Source organism: Aptenodytes patagonicus, chromosome 1 (genome assembly GCF_965638725.1).
Source record: "Aptenodytes patagonicus chromosome 1, bAptPat1.pri.cur, whole genome shotgun sequence".
In the NCBI taxonomy this organism is placed as follows: domain Eukaryota; kingdom Metazoa; phylum Chordata; class Aves; order Sphenisciformes; family Spheniscidae; genus Aptenodytes; species Aptenodytes patagonicus.
Window position 1 is genome coordinate 80,912,211 of NC_134949.1, and position 24,552 is coordinate 80,936,762.

At 42.3% G+C, this 24,552-nt stretch overlaps 1 protein-coding gene across 6 annotated transcripts; it reads right to left on the bottom strand.

Annotated features, from left to right (window-relative positions):
* Positions 1-2,931: 2,931 nt before the first annotated feature.
* On the bottom strand, positions 2,932-23,100 carry CDPF1 (cysteine rich DPF motif domain containing 1). 6 transcript variants are annotated; one of them, XM_076344597.1, is made up of 5 exons: positions 22,868-23,100; positions 22,642-22,781; positions 12,022-12,145; positions 9,662-9,773; positions 2,932-3,700 (listed from the first exon to the last, which is right to left on the bottom strand). In XM_076344597.1, the coding sequence occupies exons 3-5, from the start codon at positions 12,132-12,134 to the stop codon at positions 3,551-3,553; spliced, it is 375 nt and encodes a 124-aa protein (XP_076200712.1). In that variant the 5' UTR covers positions 12,135-12,145; positions 22,642-22,781; positions 22,868-23,100; the 3' UTR covers positions 2,932-3,550. The 6 variants fall into 6 exon arrangements, with proteins under 6 accessions (XP_076200712.1, XP_076200693.1, XP_076200703.1 ...); XM_076344578.1 differs by having other exon boundaries at positions 22,548-22,781; XM_076344588.1 differs by having other exon boundaries at positions 22,548-22,781; positions 23,059-23,083.
* Between the last annotated feature and the right edge of the window lie 1,452 nt (positions 23,101-24,552).

Genomic DNA, 24,552 nt, shown 5'->3' on the forward strand with positions numbered 1-24,552 from the left:
TTTTATGTACAGAAAGTAGTTCTGTTCTGCGCTCTTGTACAACCACTTATGACTCAACTGATAGCTTGTGTAAATGTTTGCAGAATCGGGACCTGGGGAGTGCAGGGTGGTGGCGCACCTGGGAATGGTGACACCCGTTGCTCCTTCCGCGGTAGTACCAGTGGCACGAACCTGTGTTTTGTGCTGCTCCACTGTAATTAAGAACTTGAATGATTTTGCCTTAACCCGATTTGCCTTAATTTGGTATACAAAGCCCTGCTTCAGAAAACACTTAGCTGCTTAACTTTATACCGGGGAGTAATCATGCTGATTTTCAGTAGTGAACAAGAGTGGATAAGCAACCTTTGGTGGGATTGGTGCCCAGATTTTTTTGGGTTAGCGTCAAATATCTGTTAACAAGTTGTATTAAGTATGTTTACTACATAATAAGATGTGTGTATTAAAGGTGGAATGATATTTGAAACATCTTTAAAGTGCTCATGCTTACAGATTTACTGTTAGACACACCTTTTAAATTAGGAATGTGTGTGTAACATACACATATACATTGCATATATATTTACATAGATATTTCATCAGTTAGTCTGCTGACCCACCGTCCTGCTGTGTCTTTCCATTCTCATTGACTGTATGACCAGCTTGAGACATTCGTTGAATTCAATGAGCATTGAATGCACTTCTACGTGAAGTGTAGCATACTAACTAATTTGATGAGCATGGCTTCAGTTAAATCGGCTGGGAGGATAATTGTTTTCCTTCAAGAACCTGGGGATTTATTAAGCTGGTAAGAGTGCTGAAGGGAAAATTACAGCAGAGGATGAAGAATCACATTTCCTCATCAGCTGTGCTCAGGAGCACTGAAGGCCTGATTCTGAGCAGCAGAAAGTACTCGGAGAACCTGATGAAACCGAACTGTAAAGGCTGTGCGTATCTTGAAGAGTAGGCCTCATGGCTGGTAAGTTTGGGCATGATGGCATTTGGTCTGTGAAATCACATATATACCAAAACGTTACGATACAGAGATCATAATGCTCATGTTCAATGGGAATATGAGAATGTGGAATAAGTAAGTTTTAACAGCTGGGCACAGATAATAATCCTTTGTCATTCCAGGAAATACCAAATTGCATGTAGGTCAGCCTTCTTTCCCTACAGCACGGACCAGAGATGACAGAACATATCTGACGGCCCTGGGCTACTGAACCACTTTGTGGTATTTGCTGGAAGTACCCTTTTCTTCACCTAAAAGGTATGCGTAACCAGGTAACTGTGAAGCACAGGTATCCTTAACTTGGCTTTTTCTCTTGTACTCGAGATAAATAAATGAGCTGTACTGGGCCAAATGAAAAATTCTGTAGTTACAGATTCTGCTCCCTTTTAATACTGAGTCTACTCCTCCTCCGGTTCAACTTAACAAGTACTTAAAGGTGGGGTCATTTCTGAGGGCTTTCAATGATTCTTCTATCATATCATGATGGCAAAGATAATGATTATGAATAAATGAGTTAGTTAACTGCCTTTTTCTTAAAGGGCACAGAGGAGGTTGAACAGGAGGGAAAACAGCTCAGAGACACTAGATCCTTCCCAGCGCATTAGTGGGTGCATCTCCCAGTCCCAAGACAGACTTGCGTGTCATCCAACCGAAAGGCACATTTTCCTTTTAGATGGGGACTGCATGAGCCAGGCTTTTAAAACCTACTTTCAAGCTGAGAGTTAAGACAACCTGTTGCAAACATTGTGAAATACAGGAAATAAAATGTTTTAGAAAGACATTTGCTGGTATAAACATATTATGTGATCTCATGTAACTATGTTGCTTTTTATCAGCTTGATTATAAGACTACAATTTTTAAGGTGGAAAAGCGCTGTGATTCTCTTTCTAGCATCTCTCATTCTCTTTACAGTTGTGATTTTAGCATAGGTTATGCCTCTGTTATCTGTACGGAGCAGACAGATACACTACGACTTTTAAAGTCAGTGTGTCTAACATGAAACCGAAATTTAATACCACCCATTTTAAAGAAGTTTAGTATCACTTTCTTTGAAAGCGTAGTCTCTTGTTACTGCAAAAAGGAATCTCAAATGTTGACTTCTAACATGTATCTTTTTTCCCCACAGTTAAAGATGTATATGTATTTTATGTCTTAAAGCACCTAGAGCTTGAAAAGGGTGCTAATAGGTCCATTACTGCTCCTCTAGTAACTGCAAGAAATTCCAGTCCTCAAGAGAGGACACCAATATACTAGGTTCAGAAAAAAAAGAAGGAAGATTTTAGGACACTCAAACATCTTAAAGAACTAAGAGTAACTCATTGAAATAATGTTGATTTCTTTTAACAGACACACGGTTCATTCTACTGAAATGGTCAAATTTAGATGTTGACATATGACAAATGATATGGATGGAAGAGTTGAGAAAAGAGATGTTCACCAAGGCATTAAGAGGTTCTGAACCAATGACCAACAATAGCTTGAGTAAATAACGTGATTTGGTGACTAGGAAGCGTTCTAGACATAGCCTTAAGGTGTGTGACTAAGTGGTTTTACATAAATGTCACCTAAATCTTCCTTGTAATTAAGACAAAGTCAACACAGAAAATTGTGAAGCTAATTTTTGAGCTACACAAACTGCTGTTTGCCTATCAATTTTTTAGCCTTTTTTGACTGAAACTATGTTTCTGAAACCCCTGCCTATCCTGGCAGTTTAATTGCCCAGTTCAGGAAAGAATTGAGCTTATTAACTGAACTTTCACATCAGTTAATCTGGAAATGGAAAAGTGAAAAGGAAGTCGTCTTTACTTGTAAAGCATAAACTAGATGTATTAAGGGTGCTCTCCTGTTGCTGTATTGACATGGACTGGAAGATTGAGTGGAAAGTGACTGCAAGTACAAGTGACTTTTGAGTATCTTTTTTTAAAATTTATTTATTATATTGGTATTTTGTTACAAGAGCACCTACTTTCAGAAGTCTTAATGCAGTGACAGTATTGAGATTATAATCTTGAAGAATCTAGATATTTCTATGGGTGTCTCTGACATTTTCTCATAACAGTTTTATTTTAGACTTAAAAGTAAAGCTTTGAATTCCTTCCTGTAATCTTATCAGGGCAGCACTGTCAGGTTAATAATTAGTGTATACTGACTTTCTTGGGATGTATACTGAATTAAGCCAGATAAATCTGTCTCGGATTTTTCATAACACTGTAGGAGTGTCAAGAACAACACAAAACATTAAAATAACAAATGTGGAAATTTGGACATGGTTCCTATGCTATATGCTGTTTAGTTTTTTCCTACATGTGTTTTACGTGGCGACAACAGGCTTGTCTGCCTTTCTTTCTGGCTCTTCAACACCTTAAGGCCATACTGCTGGCACCGCAATCGCTGCATGATGATGTTTGAAGCCAAGCCAATTGTAAAGAAATGTGTTACTGTGTTCTGTAGTACTGAGCTAATGAAGGTCACTTCTTTAAAAGGAGCAACATGATAGTCTCCAAACGGAGAGAGGAGAAGCCCCAGCCAAAGAACTGTCTCTCTTGGTCCTTCAGTATTTATGTTCGTGTATCTGGTTTTTTACAGGGGAAGGATTTTTGTTGAGGCTTCCTTTTATCCATATCTTCTTGTATTTCCAAAGGAAAGGCCTTTAGGTTTTCATTCACACAGGGGAGGCAGAACCTTTTGGAGTAGAACAGACTACATTCCTGTAAAGAAAATAACATTATTAGCAGGATACACAAAATGGAACTGCTGAAGTTCCAGTCTCATTAAACCACATTTATATTTAGAATTCTTCTAAATTAAATTCTTCTTCTAGGTTGAAATATTCCAGCAATTTTTGCTTCTTCCTGTTCAATAATTCTAACATCTGGTTAGAGCTAACTGGGTGAAAAATAAAACCTGGGTCTGTAACCATGGCTAACCAAATCAACTATCATGTTGCTCCTTTTAAAGAAGTGACCTTCATCAGCCCATTGCTACAGGGAACAGTAACACATTTCCTTACAACTGGCTTGTCCTTCAAGCATCATTCATGGTTCTCCTGGCGTGATCACTAAATTCCAGACAGGATTTAATGGGTAAGCTGGAGCTGGTGTTGCTGATGGACTGTTCTGGGAGAGTTAAACATGAATAAAGGCATCAGTACGGATGGATCAGGACATCTTTTGGGGAGTAATGGATTCCATGCATTTTACCTAAATAGCAAAGTTTTTCTCTAAAACTAAATCTTAGCTTATGGAAGATCCTCCCAAGAGGGAGAAATCTTCAAGTTCCTGCACCGGTATGTGAGACTCGTCTCAGAACGCTCTTCCTTGCCAACCTCCATAAAAACGGCCTAAAGGCCAACACAAGTACAAAGAACACAGGCCGGAGGCTGTAGGTTCTCACAGACTTTAGCTGCATCTTTTTCCGTAACTCCCCAAAAAACTACTCTTCTTTCTATTAATCTGTGTGCTTGTATTGCCCTAGGAGAATACTAAAAAGTATAAATATTATATCAATATCATAGAGGTGTCCAATAACCACAATAGCTAAATGAATTTAATTTGGCTGAGACGATTCAACTGAGATTTCATCCATTACTCACCTTTACCTTGAATAAATGTACTCGCTGATTAAAAACATACATGATACTAAAGCTTGAGCTGATGTCTCTTCTCTGAATTCTTGATGGCAAAGTATAAAAGCTGTTGTGCACAAAGAAGGTATTTTCCCTGCCCTTGAAATGGAATGACACTACGATCCGACATGTTTCGTTCACAGTTGGTTTGGTTAGCAAGTGTTACAGACCCAATACTTATTTTTCAACCAGTTAGCTCTAACCAGATGTTAGTTATTGAATAGGAAGAAGCAAAACTGATGGAATATTTTAATCTATTTGCAGTATAGAGTTTGGACAACTGGAAGAGAAGCTTATTAATGTATAATTCCTTTGCCCTGCAGCGAGACTGAAATCCATGGTTCTCCTGGCGTGCTGATCACTAAATTCCAAATAGGATTTAATGGGTAAGCTGGAGCTGGTGTTGCTGATGGATTATTCTTGGGGATTTAAGCATGAATGAAGACATCAGTTTAGATGGATCAGGACATCTTTTGGGGAGTAATGGATTCCATGTGTTTTACCTAAATAGCAAAGTTTTCCTCTTGGCATGGTCATTTCCGGCTGGCCTTTCTCTGGGGGCTTGGCTTGGATATTTCTGTGTTTCTGTTCCTGCTTTTGTCTCCCATGTCACTATCTGGACTTCAGCAGTAGATTCAGCAGATGATTGTATCAAAATCACAATCAGCCTGCTTCTGTGTGACTTTCAAGCCTGAGGAACAACTTCTCTTCATCTATTGTCCTTTTCTGCACTGACTGCCAGGCGCCTTCATATTCAGAGCTAGTGAGGCCTTGGTCTCCAAAAAGCCCTGAAACTGGATTTCAGTTGCACAACCTCTAGAGCCTATTGTTTTTTGTCTCCTGCTATCCTTAATACTTTAAGCTGCCAATTAAAAAGGGAAGATTAGAGTTTAAGTTGGCCCTGCTATTCTTGCTTGTATTGCAAAATGGCACACAGCTCCCCCTGCCTCCAGGTTAAATTCATGGCTCCGCAGTGATGGATGCTGCACCACTGGGCAATGGCAAAGGAGGGGAGAGGCTTTTCCCCCATTCTGCAGATGGGGAACTCCGATGTTAAGACACAGCGCTCACCGATACACACAGGTCCTTTCAGCATTCTTTTAGCTGAAATGAGTTGCCAACTTTTGCTGATTTTGGCCAATGGGCGTTACGCAAATCATGAATATGAACCATTGCACATCTGGGCGCTGCGTCCACGTACCCTTAGTCCTCCTCTCTGTCGTGGGATTATTCAGCCTAGCTGTTGTTTTAAAACCCTACGAATTACACTTACTATGTATAGTCAAGCCCTTCTTTGAACATTATCCTGATAGGGTTCTGTGTTTAATCGGATAATTCTTCAGTACATTTCACCCTTTCCATGACCAAGGCAGGAGGGGGCCATTTCAATTTCAAACTTAATAGTCCAATTCAGGCAAAACTGAGCTGCCAAAGCATGCTGCCAGAGTTTATTTCTGTTTTGACATGGATCACATCTGAAAGTAATATATACAGGGGTAGTATTGTTACCACACTTGTAAAGGAAACTCTGTGTAAAGGAAAGGTTCTGCCTAACCGTGCCCAGGATTGACCCCCGCATGACTGGAAGTTGAGTGGAAAGTAGCTTAGTATTACGTTTACCTACAATCATGTCCAAGGTCAGTGTTTAGTCACCTTCTGCTGAGGTGAGCAATAAGGGATGAAACTTGCTCTCTTTCCTCCTTTCTTCTCCAAAAGCCACCTCTTTTCTTTTCCTCTGTTTAGTAAGTGTTGCAATAAAAAAAGACATAACTGTTTTAAATGACTAATGTGGTCAGATTATATCATTTCCTCTCCCTTTTTCTGAAAGGGAAACAGGAAGAAAGGCACTCAACCTTCCTAAGGACTTTTAAAAGCATTTTTATTATCTTCCCTTTTGTGAGGTTTTGACATGTTTTAAGACATTGCAGATAATCATTAGAATTATTTCCAGTTGGACCGGAAATAATGGCACTTACCAATACACTGTGCTAAAGAGTGGTTCAGTAGGGTGATGTACGCTGCAAGCCGACTGGGGTAAATTAACTGAGTGAGGCTTAAGAGAATATTTGAAGAAGTGAGTTTATGAGCATTATACAGAGCAGTTGCTAAATCTTGACTTTCATTGGCACAGCAACTATAAGGAAAGACACTTCAGCTAGCATGGGTTGTCTCATGAAAAGCCTAAAATCTGATCTGTATCTAAGCCTCCTTAGATACAAAAGCTAGCAAATTAAATCCAATCTCTTTGCCAAATCTAAGATCAGAAAAGTCTTAATTTTGCCACAGGTTAGCCTAGTACTATTTTGAATTAACATAAAAATGAAAGCAACCTGGCACTGAAAACTTTCCATCAAATTGGTCCAGCTTCTTTGCCAAAGAAGCCCAAAAAAGCATGATTTTCTTCAGCTTCAATTCTTATGTTATAACATTATGGAAACAGCGCAGGGCTGAGTTGATCTACTTGGGTCAAGTACAAGCAGGAACCAAAACCAATCCACAGAGATACTATCCTAACTTCGGCTCTCTCTGCTGCCTTGGATAAGTTTTTCCTTCTCTGGACTTTTAATTTTCCCTACATGAAAGAGGAATAGTATGTGTTTACCTACTTTGTGGTGTGGGTGTTTAAAGCACTTATCATTTCTGCAGATCTCTTTCAATGTTACCTAAGCAGTATTGCTAAATACATTTTGAAACCATAGCCATATGTGTGATTCACTATCTGGCCTAGCCAGTTTGGTAAGAAATGTATTCTCAATTATTTACAATCAAGGTTTTGCTTTGAGTGATACCATCAGGGGAGTCTTGAAGACTCAGATAACAAGAAGTAAACGATTGACATATTTCCACAATAGGCAAAATAGGCAGGAATGTCAAAAAGATTAGAAGAGGCTTCTATCAGCTCACTGCTAATATCCTCTATACATTGCCATGCCCTAGGTTAACTGAAACAATTAATAAATCTTTTAAAAGAAAAAGCCCCACCTTCATTCAGAAATGCACACTGTGTGGAAAGATACTGAGAGGCTGAAGCGTTGTATTTCTGACAGATTTAACTGCCAGACTCAGAAATATCTGTTGAATCCTTCATAAATTCAAGACACTTCATTTGGGAATGAAAATAGCTACAAGTGCTCAAGTTTGCCCAAAATGTGTCTGAGTTGCTAATCCTCTGCAGTTAAAAAGGAGGGATAAACCCGACATGTCAGGGCAGGAATCAAGCTCATAAGCCCAAACTATCTGACTAGCTGCACTTGCCTCTTCCTCTGGCTGTGCGTGAGAGTGAGTCAACTATCAGCCAAGACAGGGACATTGTCACTAGGAAGATCTTGCTCACATGTGAGCTTTGCCTCCACACAACTGCCGTGAGCTACTTGGCTCTGGAAACTTGAGCCCAGCTATCAAAGACGTAACCAGAGAGCACTGGCATTTCATCTGACTCCCACGTAGTCCTCAGGTAGTTCCAGAAAGGAAAAAAAGAAAAAAATCTCAGTCGCAATCTCTAGTCTGACCTTTTGGTGATTTTCATTCATTTAAATGACAGAAGAGACTTCAGAAATAGGAAACAAACCTCATCAGGAGAAAGGTGCTATTGCACGCTCCTCTCAGGACAGTGGACCAAATCCATCCTTGGTGCTGACTCCCTGCAAGTCAGAACAGCAGCTAAACTTGTCCAAGTGTGCCAATTTCCTTTTGCCTGTGTCTCTCCAACCCTCTAAAATTTGTCAGTGTAAATTGACCCTTTGTTTTGCTCAAGAGAATTTCCTGAAGTCCCCACACAGAAACTGTCTGGCATTGGCATATGAGCTGTCTCAGTTGCCCAGATTATCTCACCTCATGCTCTGAGGAGGCCAGAGGTGTTACTTTGAACTATATAACTGGCTACCAAACATAAAAAAAAGTTTCTACATCTTCACAAAGTCTTTAGCAGGTCTGTTTGTTTTAAAACTCCCACTACTAGCTACTTGCACTAAGGATCGTGTCACTGGAGCAGGCCCCTAACCACTGCGATTACAGAATGGGCTGAAAAGGTTGAATGTGAAAACTGCTAAAGCTGACACTTAAGACCAAGATGTGGTCTTGCTAATAGCTCGTGCTATTAGCTGCACTCTAGATTTAAGCACGTTACTCTAGGATAGCAAACAACCACTTTGAAAGAGAAGGCCAGGATCTGGCTGCTGTTAGGGCAATGGTGTCATGTATAACAAATACATGCCCTTGTCTGTGTAAACAGTCAGGTGACGTCTCCTCATGGGTTGAGTCATGCATGAGTCCTGACTACTGCATGAGTCCCGAGTCTGTCTCAACCACAGAACTGGCTTGCTGAGGGAAAGGAGTGGAACCTAAGTTTTCTCAATTCATTGTACTGCCTCAAAGAAGCACAGTACAGCCTCCGGACACTGATAATTGTGTAATAACTTGTCTTCATTTTTGCTTTGAACTCACAGCAAACAAAGGGGCCAGTTCTGCACTGAGGAGAAAGAATTAAGACAACTGTAATTTTACACCACCTTTCTGGACCACACTTAGATTTCATAGTTTTAAGGTTGCCTACCAGCTGCTACTCAAACTCGTTCTTCTTTGGACAGCTATCATGGCATTGCACAACTCTCCTCCCTGCTCACTTTCTACATCAGCTTTTGCAAATAGGATGGCAGCCTTGTGCCGTGGATGCAAACCTAACAATCCATGGACGTTTATATTCCCTTCATGGAAAAAAATCTACTGTTGGTATAGTACAATCTAATGAACCTTAAAGGTCTTGAAATGATTCTCCCTTGCATTTTCTTGTGCTGAGAAAGTGGAAAAGAGCATTCATTGTGTTTGTGAGGCTGGATTGTGCTCATCTGTAAATAGAACACTTAAAGTTGCCAATAATTTTCATTTAATACGAAGAGCTTTATCTGGGGGAATCAACAAGAACATACAATTAGCTTGCCTTAAAAATAAGCTGTTTGGGTTTTTGCTGTTTGGTCTCTCTTTAACAGATCACCAGGACTGGAACGAAAATAAATGATTGGAAAAGCTTGTTTCGCTTGTTACTTACTGTACCAACACACACTGATCTGCTACACAAACTGCAATGAGACCCAAGGATGAGGAATTTGTCCTTGTCAGGGGTGAAAGGATCCTTCATGACATAGCTTTCTTCCAAAAGCCTGTAAGAGAATAATTTCAAGCTTTTAAGGGTAGATTTCACAGTATGGGAGAGTTGAAATGGGGAAATTGTGGAGGCTGAAAAAGTATCAGCCCTTTCTTCTTGATTTGCTCAGCCTGGTGCTGTACATGAGGCGATGTAGCAGCTATGCAGCTCCCTTCCTCTTCAAAACCAACACTGTGGCTGCCTTCAGTCCTATACTGCACTTTCTATCTATCTTTCAAAATTAGGGCAATTGGTGATCATCTCAATATTGTCTTACTAGGTTTTTCTCGGTGCTCTACCTTAAAGTATTTTTTATCTTCCATTTTTATGAGGCACTCCTTCGCATGGCTAACTTCAGTACCTTGTCAAGCTATCATTACAATTGCACAGCTTTTCATTAGAAGTTCTTTTCCAAAGCTGTGTGCATGTGAGTATAAAATAAAAAGTTTTTACTGCTCTTAGTTATGTCACTGCTGTAAAGCTAAGGTTCCCACCTCTTGCAAGCAAGAGCTACTAGCACAGAACATTACAGTGACCTGAAATATTCTTACTTTATGTCAGAGACTGTACTGTTTGCTTCAGGGTATTAAGGGAGTGCATTTATTAATAATTTGGCAACCTGCTTGGGAAAGACTAAGGCCTTATTCTTCCTGGGAGCTCCAGGCAAAATATTACAGAAGTCACTTGGGTGTCTGTCTGCACAGGGCACCCTGCAAGGCTGGCTTATTCTTGGACTTATATCAAACTTGGATTCTGTAGTAATACGGAGTACAATACATATTTAAAAGGTATTCTGTTAACTCATGCTACCTTCTCCTTGTCTACATACATACACACATATGTATGTGTGTGTCTGTGAGCGTATTCCTTTTTCCTTTTCTTCTCTACTCAAACAAAAACATGGCTCAAGCCTTCCACTGTTAGGAAAGATCAGGCATCTTAACATGGCAGATCACCTTGTCAACAAGTCTCCTAGTGTCCAAAGACTGGATTACCTTTGCAAAGCTCGCCTTGCAAGATTCACAGTCTTAATGTAGTCATCATCAGTGCAGAGACCTGGCCATTGTACAAGCCTTCACGTCTGGCACGTTTCCTGCAGCATTGCATCTAGGACACGTGAGTAGACCAGAAAGTAAGCCAATAAAGATAGTGTGTAAAGCTATTTCTTATATGCATGTACAGAAGCATTATGCTTCAGCACCATTCTTTTGCTTTTTGAATCTCAGCAATCCAAATAAAGCTGAGATGTTAACACTGAGCTTGGATAACCTAAAGTTAAGATGCATATTCAACTTTGATTCAGACTCTACGAATGGACCTGATCAAGGGTGGGCCATTGCTTTGCTGAGTAGAAGCAGGAAAACCAGTAGCACCGTGGGATTTGGAATGATAAAAATACAGCTGCCCAAGGAAAACAGATCTGATCTCAGCCCAAGCAGGTGGTCATCAACAGCTGTTTCCATTATATAAGAAATTGAGCGGTTTTAGTGAGGTGAAATGCTGAGTACATGTCTGACTTCCAATTCTAGTGAGTTCCTGACCATGTTTGCCTGATGGGTTCGTTGACTGGGACGGCCTAAACAGAGCTACTCCTACATTTGAAGCCAAGCAAGTGCTTTGTTTTATGGGGAGTTTAATGTCTGCAGACAAAGTCATAACTGCATAGTTTCTGGTCAAACTATCCCTACTTGGCAGAGATGGAAAAGTCTTCAGTCTCCTAAAATGTAAATATGTACTAAATTTCTACACACTTTAATGTCATACAATCTGCCAAAGAATTGTGTAATTCATGCAAAAAAGCATTGCTGTTCAAAATTCGACGTCATGTCAAACAGCTCTTAAAAAGTGGTTTTACCACATGTATTTAATTCATGCTGTGTTTACGTGTTGCCCATCTGACACAGCTGTGAGGAAAGGGCTATTCCCAGAAATGCTAGGCTGACAGTCAACAGTATTCTAGTAAAAAAATTATGGTATAGGTAAATAGTAGGGTGGCCAGTGGGGTTAGGAAATAGGTTAAATACAAATCTTTGCATGGTATTGAAGCAGGACGGGAAAGTTGATTTTTGTCTTTGCTATCAATGCTGCCAATTTTTAACATTTCTTCCCTTTGGAAAAAGAAGGTCACTTTAAGTACCAAGCCTCATATTCAGGGACAACATGGCTTGTTATTGGGCTCATGCAGTGCACATATTGTTCCACAGTACAAGGCTTCTAATGCTCATAGCATAAATGAAGTCTGTAATATGAAAGACTGTACTTACACAATAGAGCGTGTGTTTGGTGGCTTCTGCCCATAGTACGTATATGGAGCTGTTAAGCCACACAGCTGACATTTGAACTCTCCTGTAGGCTGAGCTTCTTTGGGAGCATCCATCTTTAAGCTACCTACAAGAAACACAAAAATCTTTTAGCTCCAAAATGCAGTACTGGGAACATGCCTGCAAGAAGATTAAACTGATGTGGGACATCTGGCTATGCAAATTAAAATCCAATGGAAAATTGACTGTTGTGAACCTCGATTAGTAAATCTTTTCTCCCAAATCAAGTTGGTTTCCCATGTCCCAGTTAAATTTCAAAATTCCTTCGATAGGTTTACAAATGGCAGCCTAGGAGCCGAACTATAAAAGTTCACCTATTAATTTAGAACTTGATCCATAAAAGAATTCAGATAACAAAGTATATGGCTGTGACTGGAAAACCCTTTGCTCAACCGAGGCCTGTGCTCCCTAAGCGCTTCCCAGGAAACGACTCCCTCTCTGCGGTACAGAATCCCAATCCAGTTCTGCAATGCCTGTCTCCTCCCACAAACTGCAAATGAAAGGGTTTGGGACCCTGCTCAGGAGGCAGGTACCAGAAAGGTAGGTGTCGCAATGATTTACTATGTCTTTTTCTTTGCTTCTGGTTCACCTTCGAATAGAGTTTCGGGAGCTTAACCCTGGCTCCCTGTTCTTATCTGGCTTCCTATGGAAATGAGGCTGATGTAATCACCCTGTGCCTAGATAGAGTGTTGGCCCATTGAAGCCACACAGGACAGAGGAGGAGGTACCTTCAAAAAAGTTTAGGTCCTATAACTTTTATGAAAACAGGCAGAAGAGGGAGACTCTGCTTTATCGTCATGGAGGATACCCATGTATTTCTATAAATCAGAGAATCTACACATAGGAAAGCTATTGTCAATCCATCTGAAAGATTTCAGACACCCATTACAAAGGTGTAGCTATCAGTCACGAGATACAAAACATACAAAGCCGTGCGTCATCAGCTTTGGTGCTTACAAGATGACTTCTTTAAAGTCTTGGCCATTGATTTACATTTGGGAGCTTATCCTTCACTGATACCACTTTAGTTGAGAGTCAAACCCTGCGGTTTTCAAAAAGCATGGTGTGGCAAGTATGCTTTTAGGACTGATTTTGGTACGTATGCATGATCAGATCAAACACAGCTAACCACGTGCATGCCCAAAATTGCACCAATCCATGAATGAAATGTGATTGCTTATTTGCAAACTGGCTTATCTTCGGTCACCTGCACCATTTTCCGGAACAGACACATTCACCTCTCAGTTAGCAAGAAAACTCAAGCTTTTAGCTGAACGCCCTCACACTTTTCATGGCATGCAGTTTTCTGCTGCAGACCTGTCAGCTTTTTTAAGTGAAGCGGAGCTGGCATCAAGCTGTTAGGAAGCTAAGCACTAGGAACTTGGATTTGGGCAACATCTCAGCAGTTAGGTTGTGCGTGGTCACAGCTGAGCAGACATACAGCCTGCCAAAGCACAGCAGGTCATTCCCACTTGTTGAGCTTTGCAGCCATACCCTTCCCCCACAGAGCTGATTCAGTTCACTAAGGCCATGTCTCTATTTATGTTTTAGCTCAGCTCAGGGGTTTTCTTTGGGAACAAATTGCCTGACTGTCCCCGCTTACCACACTTGGTTTGCATTGTGGAGCAGTCTTAAAGCACACAAACCGGACAGTTTCAGGTGAAACTAAACTGAAAGATGTGCTCCAGAAGCACACCTAACACACTCCAACCTGAATGCCCAACTAATGGGCCGTTCATCTACAGGCTAGGACCAGAGGTAGTCTGAAACATCCTGAAACATAGAGAGTGGGCAGCTGGTATCCAACAAGAAACACCTTGGTCTATGGTTTCACTCTTACTGCATCACACTAGTTACTAATGTGGTAACAAATAAAAGAACTACCTCTTTTTTTTTTTTCCTTGCAAAGTCTTTTTTTCTCTTGTTTTAGGGTACTAAATTGGCTTTCAGAGGAATCCAACAACTGCTAACAGTAGTACAAGATAAGAGGCAAAACTGCACAGCCAGGAGAAAGGGAGGGCTGAGATGGGAGACCTGTATTTCCCTCTTTCAGTGACAGTAAGCTGCTATTTCTGCTCACTCTGTGTGGTGAAACTGAATCCTTAGAGACATATGCTGCTAAGGTGAATTAGGGGCAAGGTGAAGCAGAGCTGTGACTACTTGTCTTCTAATGTTCCAGAAGAACAGGGAGCCCCAAGATCCTCAGAGGTTACAGAGGCTTCATAACAGACACCCAGTTCAGAAAGTCCTAGCCTGTTAAATCCTGAAACTTAATTTTGGGAATAATCCCCCTTACCCCATCATTCCTTCAGCACCAGCCTTTCCACTGCCATTCCTGGCATTTCAGTAGTACAGGGAGTTCTTCAAACGTAACACAAATGGGGCTCGGTACTGGTTTAATAAAAAAATGCAACTCGTGAATACCTTAGGCAACTACATTTTTTCAAAAGTGATGTAACCCTTGGATATCATGTATTTTCCCTACCTCACAGCAATGCTTGAGAGAATTTAATTAACTAAAGTGCTTTCAGATTTTTCAGTTAGATATAAGGCATGTACATGCTACCTGTTTCTCCCTGTATATTAAAACTGGGATTCTTCAAACTATACACAAACTCAACTAAGAAGTCTGCTTTTTAAACCCTGCATTTTAGGTTTATCAGATAAATCCCCCAAACATACTTAAATTTACCTTTTCTGTAGGTAGTCAGTAGCAGTACCAAGACACCCACCTGTCTGAATGAGATTCAGTCCTGAACATTGTATGCAATTTTTTGTAATCAATCTTTTTTAAAAAGGGGAAATAATTAACCCCACAAAGGTAGAGTATGGAAAGTCACTTGAATCAAAGACAGAAGACCATCATGGTGATCTTTTCTTTAAAATAAAGCAAAACACTAAGAACAACAACAAAAAAAGAGTATTTATGGCAGTGAGGATCATAGACTTTGGAATGAATGTGTCCTGATTCCAAGTCAAAATAGCAGCCCTGGGTTCAGAGCTGAAGTATGTTAGATATAGAAACACCTGCTCTCTTATAGACCATTGGCATGTAGAACAGAATCTGTCCAGTGACTACCACTGGGAAGGAATGGTATCTATGTACAAACAGATTTTTGGCTATGCCAGTTGAAAAGCATATGATCCTGCCTGCAAGGCACAGATGAATTTATGATGCTTTCCATTTTACTCCCAGCTTACAAGTCACTGGTATCAGCTGTACCAAGTTTTATTTCACTGGGAACACCATTTGTCCTGAGAGCTTGGCTACACAGCAGCACTTGGGAAACTTAAGGTCACTAACTCAAGGTGTGAAGTTAATATACATGCAGATTTCAGGGTGAATGCTCCCATTCAGAAGTAAAGTTTGCTATGTAACAAAATAAAGCCATCTTCCCTCTGAAGAAAGAAATTTAATGGCAGATGTAATAAACTTTTAGTTTATGCATGTGCTTCACACCTTTAGTCTAAATCACCAAGCAGACAAGTCCTAAGATGCACTCTCTCACAAAGCTTCTAATACTTCCAAAAAGCTCGTCTGCAATTAAAGAACTGTATCTTTATGTCAGATAGCAAATGCACAGAAGCAATTCTGGGATAAAACCACGGTCGAGACAGACATTGGTTTATCACAAAGCTCATTGGTTTGGCCCTATACACCATCTTAGCAAGATGCCTGATATGACAACTATGACAAGGTGTCTGCCTCCCCTCCAAGCAGACATATGAAGCATAAGTGAGAACTTGTTTCCCTCTAGCATACCAACAACAGGATGAAGGATCTCGAGGAGATAAAAGTCTAGGGCACTAATCCCTTCATAATCATGACAGGCAAATTTGTAACCTCAAGTGACTCAAATCATCACCAGTGCTAACACTGGCTTTTTCTCCTTTCCTTGAAAATTTTTGAAGCAGCACCATGTCCCAGTAACATGTCAAGTATCTGGCTGGCTGGTATGTACTGAAGAAGTCTTTTAGAACAGCTTGTTTAGAACTGAATTCTGCACAAGCATTTGCTGTTTTGGCTGGAAGCCGCAAGGTACTTAAACACATACTTACTTTAAGCACATGTATAGCTCTTCTGAAAAGAACACGGCTACCCACACATGCTTGATTACGAAGCAAACACGGAACTAGCACGCTCAGCAGAAACCTGCTAAGTCAAGCCCAGAATGCTGCAGGACATGTGTGAGGTTGGCCCACGTGTCATGGCGAAAGGTAAAGCATACAGATTTGAATGCTGTACTAAGGAAATAATTGCAGTAAAAGAAAGGCGCAGGTTAGACAGCAGTGCTATAAGAGTGTTTCTCCATGCTGTGACTGATACATGATATGGATGTGGGGAAACGGCTCTCAGTGCAGTTCTCTAGGGACTCCTAAAAACTTCAGGGCAGTTCTGCTCGGAGCATTCTGCTAACAGGCCTGGAAGGCACGCCAGAAATAATAAATCACCATTAAATTGTCAGGGTCAGTGGCAAAGTAGCAGCACAGATAAGTAATCTGATTTTCTTTGCTTCAAACCTCATTAGCACAAGTCTTTACAATGCATAGGTTAAGCCCCTCTTTAATACTTCACAGGAGACTCATGTATTTCTGAGTCACTGATAAACTAGAGAAACTATACAAGAAACAAACTGCCTACAAACACACGTAGACTTTGATTTGAAAGGGTGTCAGATAAAACCAACATTGACACACCTTTAATCCTCTCCAATTAAACCCTTGTTTCTTTTTCCTGCCAAGATTTTCCTGCAGTATCCACTGTTGATGACGATGACCTATTAAAATATTCACAGCTTGATTCTCTATGGGAAGGAGTGCTCTCTAATAGAAGGGTAGGAGCCACTGAGTTCATAGCCTGGTAAATGCCAAGTTATTTTGCAGTGTTTGGTGTGATATAAATTTAAATACACTTCAGCACCAGGAATGCACTCACCTCCTTCAGAAAAAGGATCTGTTGCCTAATTGCTCAGGTAATAGATGAAACAGCAGAACCTTCTTACTTGCTAGTTAATCCCCACATGAACAACTCTCTCCTTCCAGTTCCTTCATGTTATTGCCCTGAAGGCACGTTTAGGTCACCTGTTGGCTGCCTCCCTGCTCTTCTTTGAGGTGACTTACCTTGGGTTCAGTGTAACAAATTAGCCCAGGAATGCAATTTCACCAAGCGTGGCCATTTGGAACTTTTACCTTTATTACCTCTCCCAAAGGTCACTTGATTGAATTAAACCTTGACTTGTTGCAGCAACTTCTCCCTTCAGGCCAGGGGGGTTGTGCTGGTATTGCTATGCTCTCTCTGCTCTGAAGGACACAGGCTTCCCTCTAGGGGTGGGTCATACAGCAGGCCCCAAGCCCTGCTTTTTAACAACAGCTTGTGTGGACTCCCTGTGGCTGTATGATAAGCAGCCTAGGTGGTCATAGATGTGAAAGCGAGCATGTTTTCTGAACAGTTGTAGGGAATGTTTGAACAGGGTGTGTCAGCAGAAGGAGAGAAGACAAGCAAATCAAACCACTTCCTCAGGTAAAAAGGCTTTACAAACACAAGACGAATCTCAAAAAGGCATCTATTGATGCATGATTTAACAAAGCTGAGAAACTAACACTTAAAAAAAATCTAGCCCAAGTACTTCTTACTTGAATATGGCAGGCAGTCAGCTCTGAATTAGACAGCATTTAATAAAGAAGAATCTCAAATTAGGTGAGAATTTAACAGCTTCGCACAGGAATGCTGCAACAAGGCACTGATTAACCGGTATATGCCACTGTCCTCTAGTGGACACACCGGCACTGTACAGCCCCGGTGACTGGCACAATTGCTGTCACTAGCTGCAGGGAATTCTTGTTTCAGCACCTCAGCCGTTTAGAGTGACTCAGTTGTAAAAGCCCAGCTAAGCGGATCACACAGTAAGAGTGAATGACAGAATAAAATAAAAGCAAGTTGCCCAAGCATTTATGGCAGAGGCCATCTCTACGTCTGGTTGCAGAGGCACAGAGAATGGTGGATCTCTTTGCTGTGTAACAGAACAAACAATCCTGACAGGGGAGGGAGAACTACAGCGTCATTAGTTCTTCCTTTCCTTCCCCCCAAAATTAATCTATGGTCATATCTGGTTTTCTGCTCGATCCCCCTCATTCCTGTTTCTTCTCCTTCTCTTCCAACAGGCTTTCCCAAACAGCGTACAAAGCTTATCACATCATCATCCATGATGCCATGCTATATGTAAAATGGCCTAGAAATTAAAGGAAGGCAAAGCAAGCCTGTTGCTCTTCTCACAGCACAGTTATAGGGACTTACTGGAGAGGACGTAACACAGGAGATCCAAACACTGAAGTGTTCACTGAAGTGAACAGAATCAGTTCTGGATTACAGTTATTCCTTGCCAAAACCGGGAAACCAGACCTGAGGTCTGATTTCATTAAATGTCCCTTCTGGGACAGCCACAATAAAAAAGCATGCTATGGCCATAGGTTACCCCCTGCCCGGAACTGATTTTGTCTTCTTTCCAAACTGTAGCTCCCTATTATAGCTTTGTTAGATTAATATCCATAGTGGAGAAGAGTAAGACGGTAAGGCTCTATTAATATATAATGATGATGATTCTTTTAAAGTTGTCCTTTAAGAAAAGTTATGGAGAGCACACATGTACCATTGAAAGTATCAGCTTGGTTAAGCACAATCTAAACTTAGTGCAACAGTTTCCAACAGAGTCTAAAAATAGGAACACCAAGATTTGGTGGAAATATGCGAGGAGAGGCTAACACGGTGTTTTGGGAAATAAGACACTGCAACTTGACATAATCCTGAAGGAAATAAATATAGCTTCACTGATTTATCTCCCTACAGAAAGCAAAGTTGGTACTGTAAGGAAATACTCAGCCCCCACTATGCGGAGTTGCATGTTACAACGCGCTTGCTGTGACAGCCAGTGCCCACTTTCCCCTGTGACCAGCGAGATGTTCAGCGTTGATATACTTGGGGAAGAGAATTCTTTCCAGTAAAATGCGACTGAGGCTCTCTGTTTGTTAGGACTGAGGTCAAGTTGAGGACTGCATAATGAAGTAAAGCAAAGCCTTCAAAAGGAAAAGAAAACACAAAACTACTGGAGGAGTTGGGGGGTGGGTATGGGGTAAAGTGTCAGCTTCAAGAAAACCTAAGAATAAAGACCTGTACCTACTATACATACACTTTCTCATGCACATAGCCCCTTCTTACAGGCATGCCCATTTCCTCTTGAAGACATGCTCCTCAATTTTTGTTATCCCAGCTATTGTGAACAGCAAGCACGAGAAAACACCAGAGAGAGGTATTTCCAGCACGTTTGATAAAGCAAAGCAGTCCACTGTCACTCAACCCTTAGAAAGTTTTCTTTTCCAGAGCACTTGCTGGGAATTCTGTCACAAGAATTTACAAATAGGTGCCTTGTTTCACAGCTTCACACGGAGGTCATTTCAGTTTTGCACCTTTGATTACAATCTACAGTGGAAATTAGTCCTTCAGTCAGGGGCTAGCAGCTTCCAGACTTCCTGACTTACACATATGGTAATTCCTGTTTTCTAGCCATGTAGCAATATGAAATATGCTACGTGAATTCAGCCAGGCACAAACACCGTGAATTTTTAGCATGTTTTCAGGTTAGTCTGTTTGCTCCTCTCAGAAGGAGTTTGCTTCCCAACCAGTACTTGGATTACTTTCCCTAAAAAACATGTAGGTACTAAGGCTGCACTTACTTCTTTCAACACCTGATACTCTCATCAAATAGGTATCAAGGTACATATACAAGAACCGCTTCCATAATTTTCTGTAGGACACAGAGAAACGATACTTGTTCTTAGACAGTTGGAGACGTATTTTATCATAGACAGCCAGGCCATTTCTTTTGTGCATGCTCTGTAGGCTGCACAGCCTGTTCTCCAGAGCATGTGTGTTTATGCTCTTCCCCTCCAGAAGTTCTTTTGGACAAATTTACTGCTCTGTTCATCACAGATAAAACAGGAGGAAGGCGTGTTTTTCACGTGTGACAAATTGCATCATGGATGGAGATGTGTGGATCCTAGAATTCACTATAACCAGAGTGGACTGCTCCTACTGGGTCACATGCTAGGAGGGCAGGCATGCAAAATCTTTGCAGTTCTGTCTTTTTGCCCAGGCAGCTCATAATCCCATGAGAATTAGCAGCATCCTCAATGTGTCACAGACATTTCAGTAACCTCCCTTGGGCTTCAGATCTGTCTGTTCAGCAAGCATAGATAGGTCTGACTAAGATTTCACTGAGGTCCAAGAGGAAAGTGTGAACTGCAAAGTGGAGCTAATTAAGCAGCAGAGTTGATGGCGTCTTGATAGAAATTTTATATGCCGTATGTTTACGTTAAGTTTTTAACAGTACTGGCCATAGCTATCGATAGATAGCTAAGGCTTAAGAACGCTGTGACGTTTGGTACAGATTTAAATGCATGTTTCCTTTTTGCACATATGCATACCTCTAAGTGTGGTTATTAATAATAACTTTTCTCAGTGTTAGGAAAGTTATGACGAAACAAATGAACAGGTGGGGAAGAAGGCTTAGTGGAAAATTATTATGGTATGCAGTTAGAAGGAGACTTTATAGCAGGCAGCATGGTTCATGCGTTAGCTGGCCAGTAAAAAAGAAAACAGAAAGAGCAGGTGAAAAATGCTTTCACCAGGCATTGAGAAAAGGAACATAAAACACTCACTGACTCTCTCTTGCTTTATCCTGGCCTAGAGCAAAAAACAAAAAAACCCAAACCATTGCAATCACATAGATAACTAATTTCTTTCTTAATCCAAATCTCGGGTTTGTGCTTATCTGTTGGGAGTTTTGGGGCTCTTCACAGCTTTTTTGGTTCATTGATTTTTGTGCCAGAAAAAGCACTGCTTTAGCAAACAGGCCAGTGCAAAGGTAATGTACAGGCTAGAAAGTTTAGCATCTCAACAAGCCTGGGGAGCAAATCCCATTCCAAGACAGGTTAACAGCAGAATCCAAATCTTTTCCTACCATTATCATCAAATAAAACTCTCCTTTGGTCAGAACACCTCCAAGCAACCTGCATCTGTGCAGAGTAAAACTTTCAGGAGATCCCCCACTGTTCTTGATGCAACCTTGTCATACTTGTAGATGTACATCTTGACTCTATTTGAGGCAAGACATAAAGTGAGGCAAAATATAAAGCAATGCTGTCGTTATAACCGCTACTTTGCCTGGCAAACTTCTCCCTTTATATGGTAAATTAAGGCACGAGGAAAACAACATTTTTTGACATGGGCTCCTGGAGCATGAAGGTCTTAAATTTTGACTACATAGAACATACCATTTTAATTGTAAGGATATAGTTCAAGTACTGTAACATTTTCATGTAGAATTAGTTATGCTGACAAAAAGGGGTTCATATCAATACAACTTTTAAACTATACCAATTAAGAGAAATTAATCAGCATATGGTATCTTTGCACTGGTATGCTTCTAGTGGTCCCTCTAAGGTGGTATACTGGTAATATTCAGCAGAGGAAAAATCCTAACTGAAAAAAAACTTAACCAATGCACAAACCCGCAAGTACTGGTATAACTAACTACTAGTACATAAATCCAATTCTTTGATTCATAGATGCCTAGAAATGGAAGGCAGCTCAAGAGATTATTTAGTCCATCACGCCCAAGGCACAACTGACTTTATTTTGACAGCATTTTGCGGTGTTTATAAGGACTATCCTACCAGCCCAGGTGCCTTAGAGACAAGTCAGCGAGCAAGTCTGGATTAAGTGTGAAGGAAAGCCACAGGATTAACCTCTCTCCTTCAGCAGAGAGACCATTTCTAGTATCACTGAGATGTGGAGATATTTACTGGGGTTCTCAGAGCAGATTCAGAAAGAAACTGTGGTACCCCATCTCCATAATTCTTGCAAATTTCCTGCCTCCTCATTTTTCGAGGGGAGTTGAGTACCTGCTTGTTTCCATGGCTCTATAGTCCTTTAAGTCCAAAGCTGTGATCCCAAACCCACCTTGTTCAGGTGCAACCTCATACTGGAAATGCCTACGTATCACAGGAAATAAGGGTTTCCCCTAAGTTCCCTAGGCTCCTTAAAGCTCCTTCTTTGTGTATGTCCAAAAGCAGTGCCCTCACACAGCTCTGAACTTCCCTGGAATCGTCTCCACAGTCCCCTTCAAGGCTGCATCCTGTAGCTCCAACTCCCAAAGTTCCTCATAAAAAGCAATCTGTGGCCACTACGTTCTACTAAACAAAGAATATACTTTATACTAAAACCCTTGCATAGGAAAAAAAAAAAAATCAGAATCACGCTTTGGATCTGGATCCAGAATCAGTATCTCCTGTTAAGCAGTCACCTTGGTCACCAGGCTACACTCAGGAGGCTCATGCCCTCTCTTGACCTAGACTCTTCTCACGTCTGCTTCTGCAGTTTGAGGGGGAGGGTCCCTCCACCCAGTGCAACTTACGCTCTAGCGAGTCAGGCACTCTGGAGGTGGGAAGTGCAGATCTGAAACCTTTCCCACTCCAAGCAAAGCAGGGGCTTGAACACTGCTCTCCCACCTCTGCGGCAAGGCTTCGTCTGCTCGCCGTCTTCTGTGGTGGAGAAGCCCTGGGCCCTGCCTCCGCAGCAACAGACGAGCCGGTCCGAGTCCCGCCCTGAGGAGGGCTATCGCCACCCGCCTTCCAGAGAGGGAGCCCGGCTGGTAAGGAGGAAAGGAAAAACCTTTTTCAGATCCCAGACACGCTGTCTGCTGAAGACAGATTAAAGATTCATTCGCGCCCATACCCCTTGATTAGGAATAACATTATCTGTTAGCGGGAACCGTTCCCGGGGAGCTCGGGTTTCCCGCGCTGCCCCTGCACTGGGGCCCGGTTGCCGAAAGGGCCTGGCCCTCAGCCCCGCTCTTCCTATTTTCGGGGGGTGGGGGCGGGAAGGCCGCTGCCTGGTTCGGCCGGAGCCACCCGATTTCTGCCCACCGGGGCCGCCGCGGCCACCACCCACGCGTGGCGACAGGCGGGTGGCCACCGGGCCACTTCCTGGTTTCCCGCCCTGACGCTGCGGCGTTAGGGCCCGGCGCCGCTCCTCCTTAAAGGGCCAGCGCCGCAGGACGCCGGGGCCGAGGGCTGCCGCGCCGCGCGCCGGCGGCAGGTGGCGCTGTGCGCCTGCGCGGGTTCCCGCCAGCCGCCTGCCCCGGGGCGTCGGCTCCTTCCCGGGGAGGTGAGGGGCCGCCCGGCGGGGCTGCGGGGCGGTGGCCTCCCCTCCCCGGGCAGCTGCCGGTCACCGGCCCCGACGGGCCCGCGTCGCGGTGCGGGACGGGCCGATGCCGAAAGTCCCTGGAGTTCAAGGGGGGAAGGCGTTTCGGCTTTGGAAACGGCAGGTCGTGCCTGGCTGCGCCCAGTGCAGCGAGGAGCAAGTGACAGAGGGCCGATGGGCGACACATTCCCATCAGCCGTAACGCTCCCCATAAACTCATTGCATTGCAAAGAGCATGTGAGATTTGGAAAAAAAAAAAAAAAAAAGATGTTCTGTGGTCTGTTTGTATCCAAAGTGAACTGCCTGGAGGATGCCCCCAGCTTTACGAATAAGAAATAGGGGTTTTGATCAAGTTGACCAGTCTTCCCAGTTGACTTGGACAGTCTTCCCTTACAGGAGGTCACAGAGTGACCAGTGTGCGGGTACAGTTTTACTACACAGAAGTCTACTAACACACACACACCCCCACACACCCCCCGGCTATATAACAGGATTTTAAAGTCCACGGTCAATGTCTTCCAAAGGGACACTGTAGCAAAGTCTTCTGCATACAAATGCAATGCAGTGTTGTGAAGGTTTATTTTTAATTGCCGGGTGGCAACCTGCTAACTCGTCCTGTCTTTTTTTATTCCTTATGCTCTGAGTAGGAAGGATTTATCAGCGTTTTCAGATCTCTGGGCATTTTTGCTCTTACATTAGCACGTGCTCAGCCAGAGGCCAGAGTCCTGCTCAGACTCCTGAGCTAACTCCATATGCATCACTCCGTGAAATGGGCATCAGTTCCTTGTGTACCGGCTATGGCTGGCATGGAGTTAGTAATGCCATGAGGTACAAGGTCATGCTTAGCAAGAAAACTGGAGCGAGGAAAGTTTTTTGAAAGTAACTTTTACTCAGAAACTGGGTGGGCATCTGTCTGCAGGTGATGAGTGACTGCTTTTGCATCACTTGTGGTTTTGGGTTTTTTCCCCCTTCACTTCTTAAACTGTCCTTATCTCGACCCACAAGTTTTTTTCCCGCTTTTGCCCTTTGATTCTCTCCCCATGCTGCTGGGAGGGGAGTGGGTGAGCAGCTGGGTGGGGGCTTACCTGCCAGCCGGGTCAACCCACCACACCATGACAGCCAAGCACCACTGAAATTGATGCAAAATAGTCTGGAGAAAATCTGAGCACAATTGCTACTAAGGGGTTGAATGTTAAAAAATTCTTAAAAGTAAATAA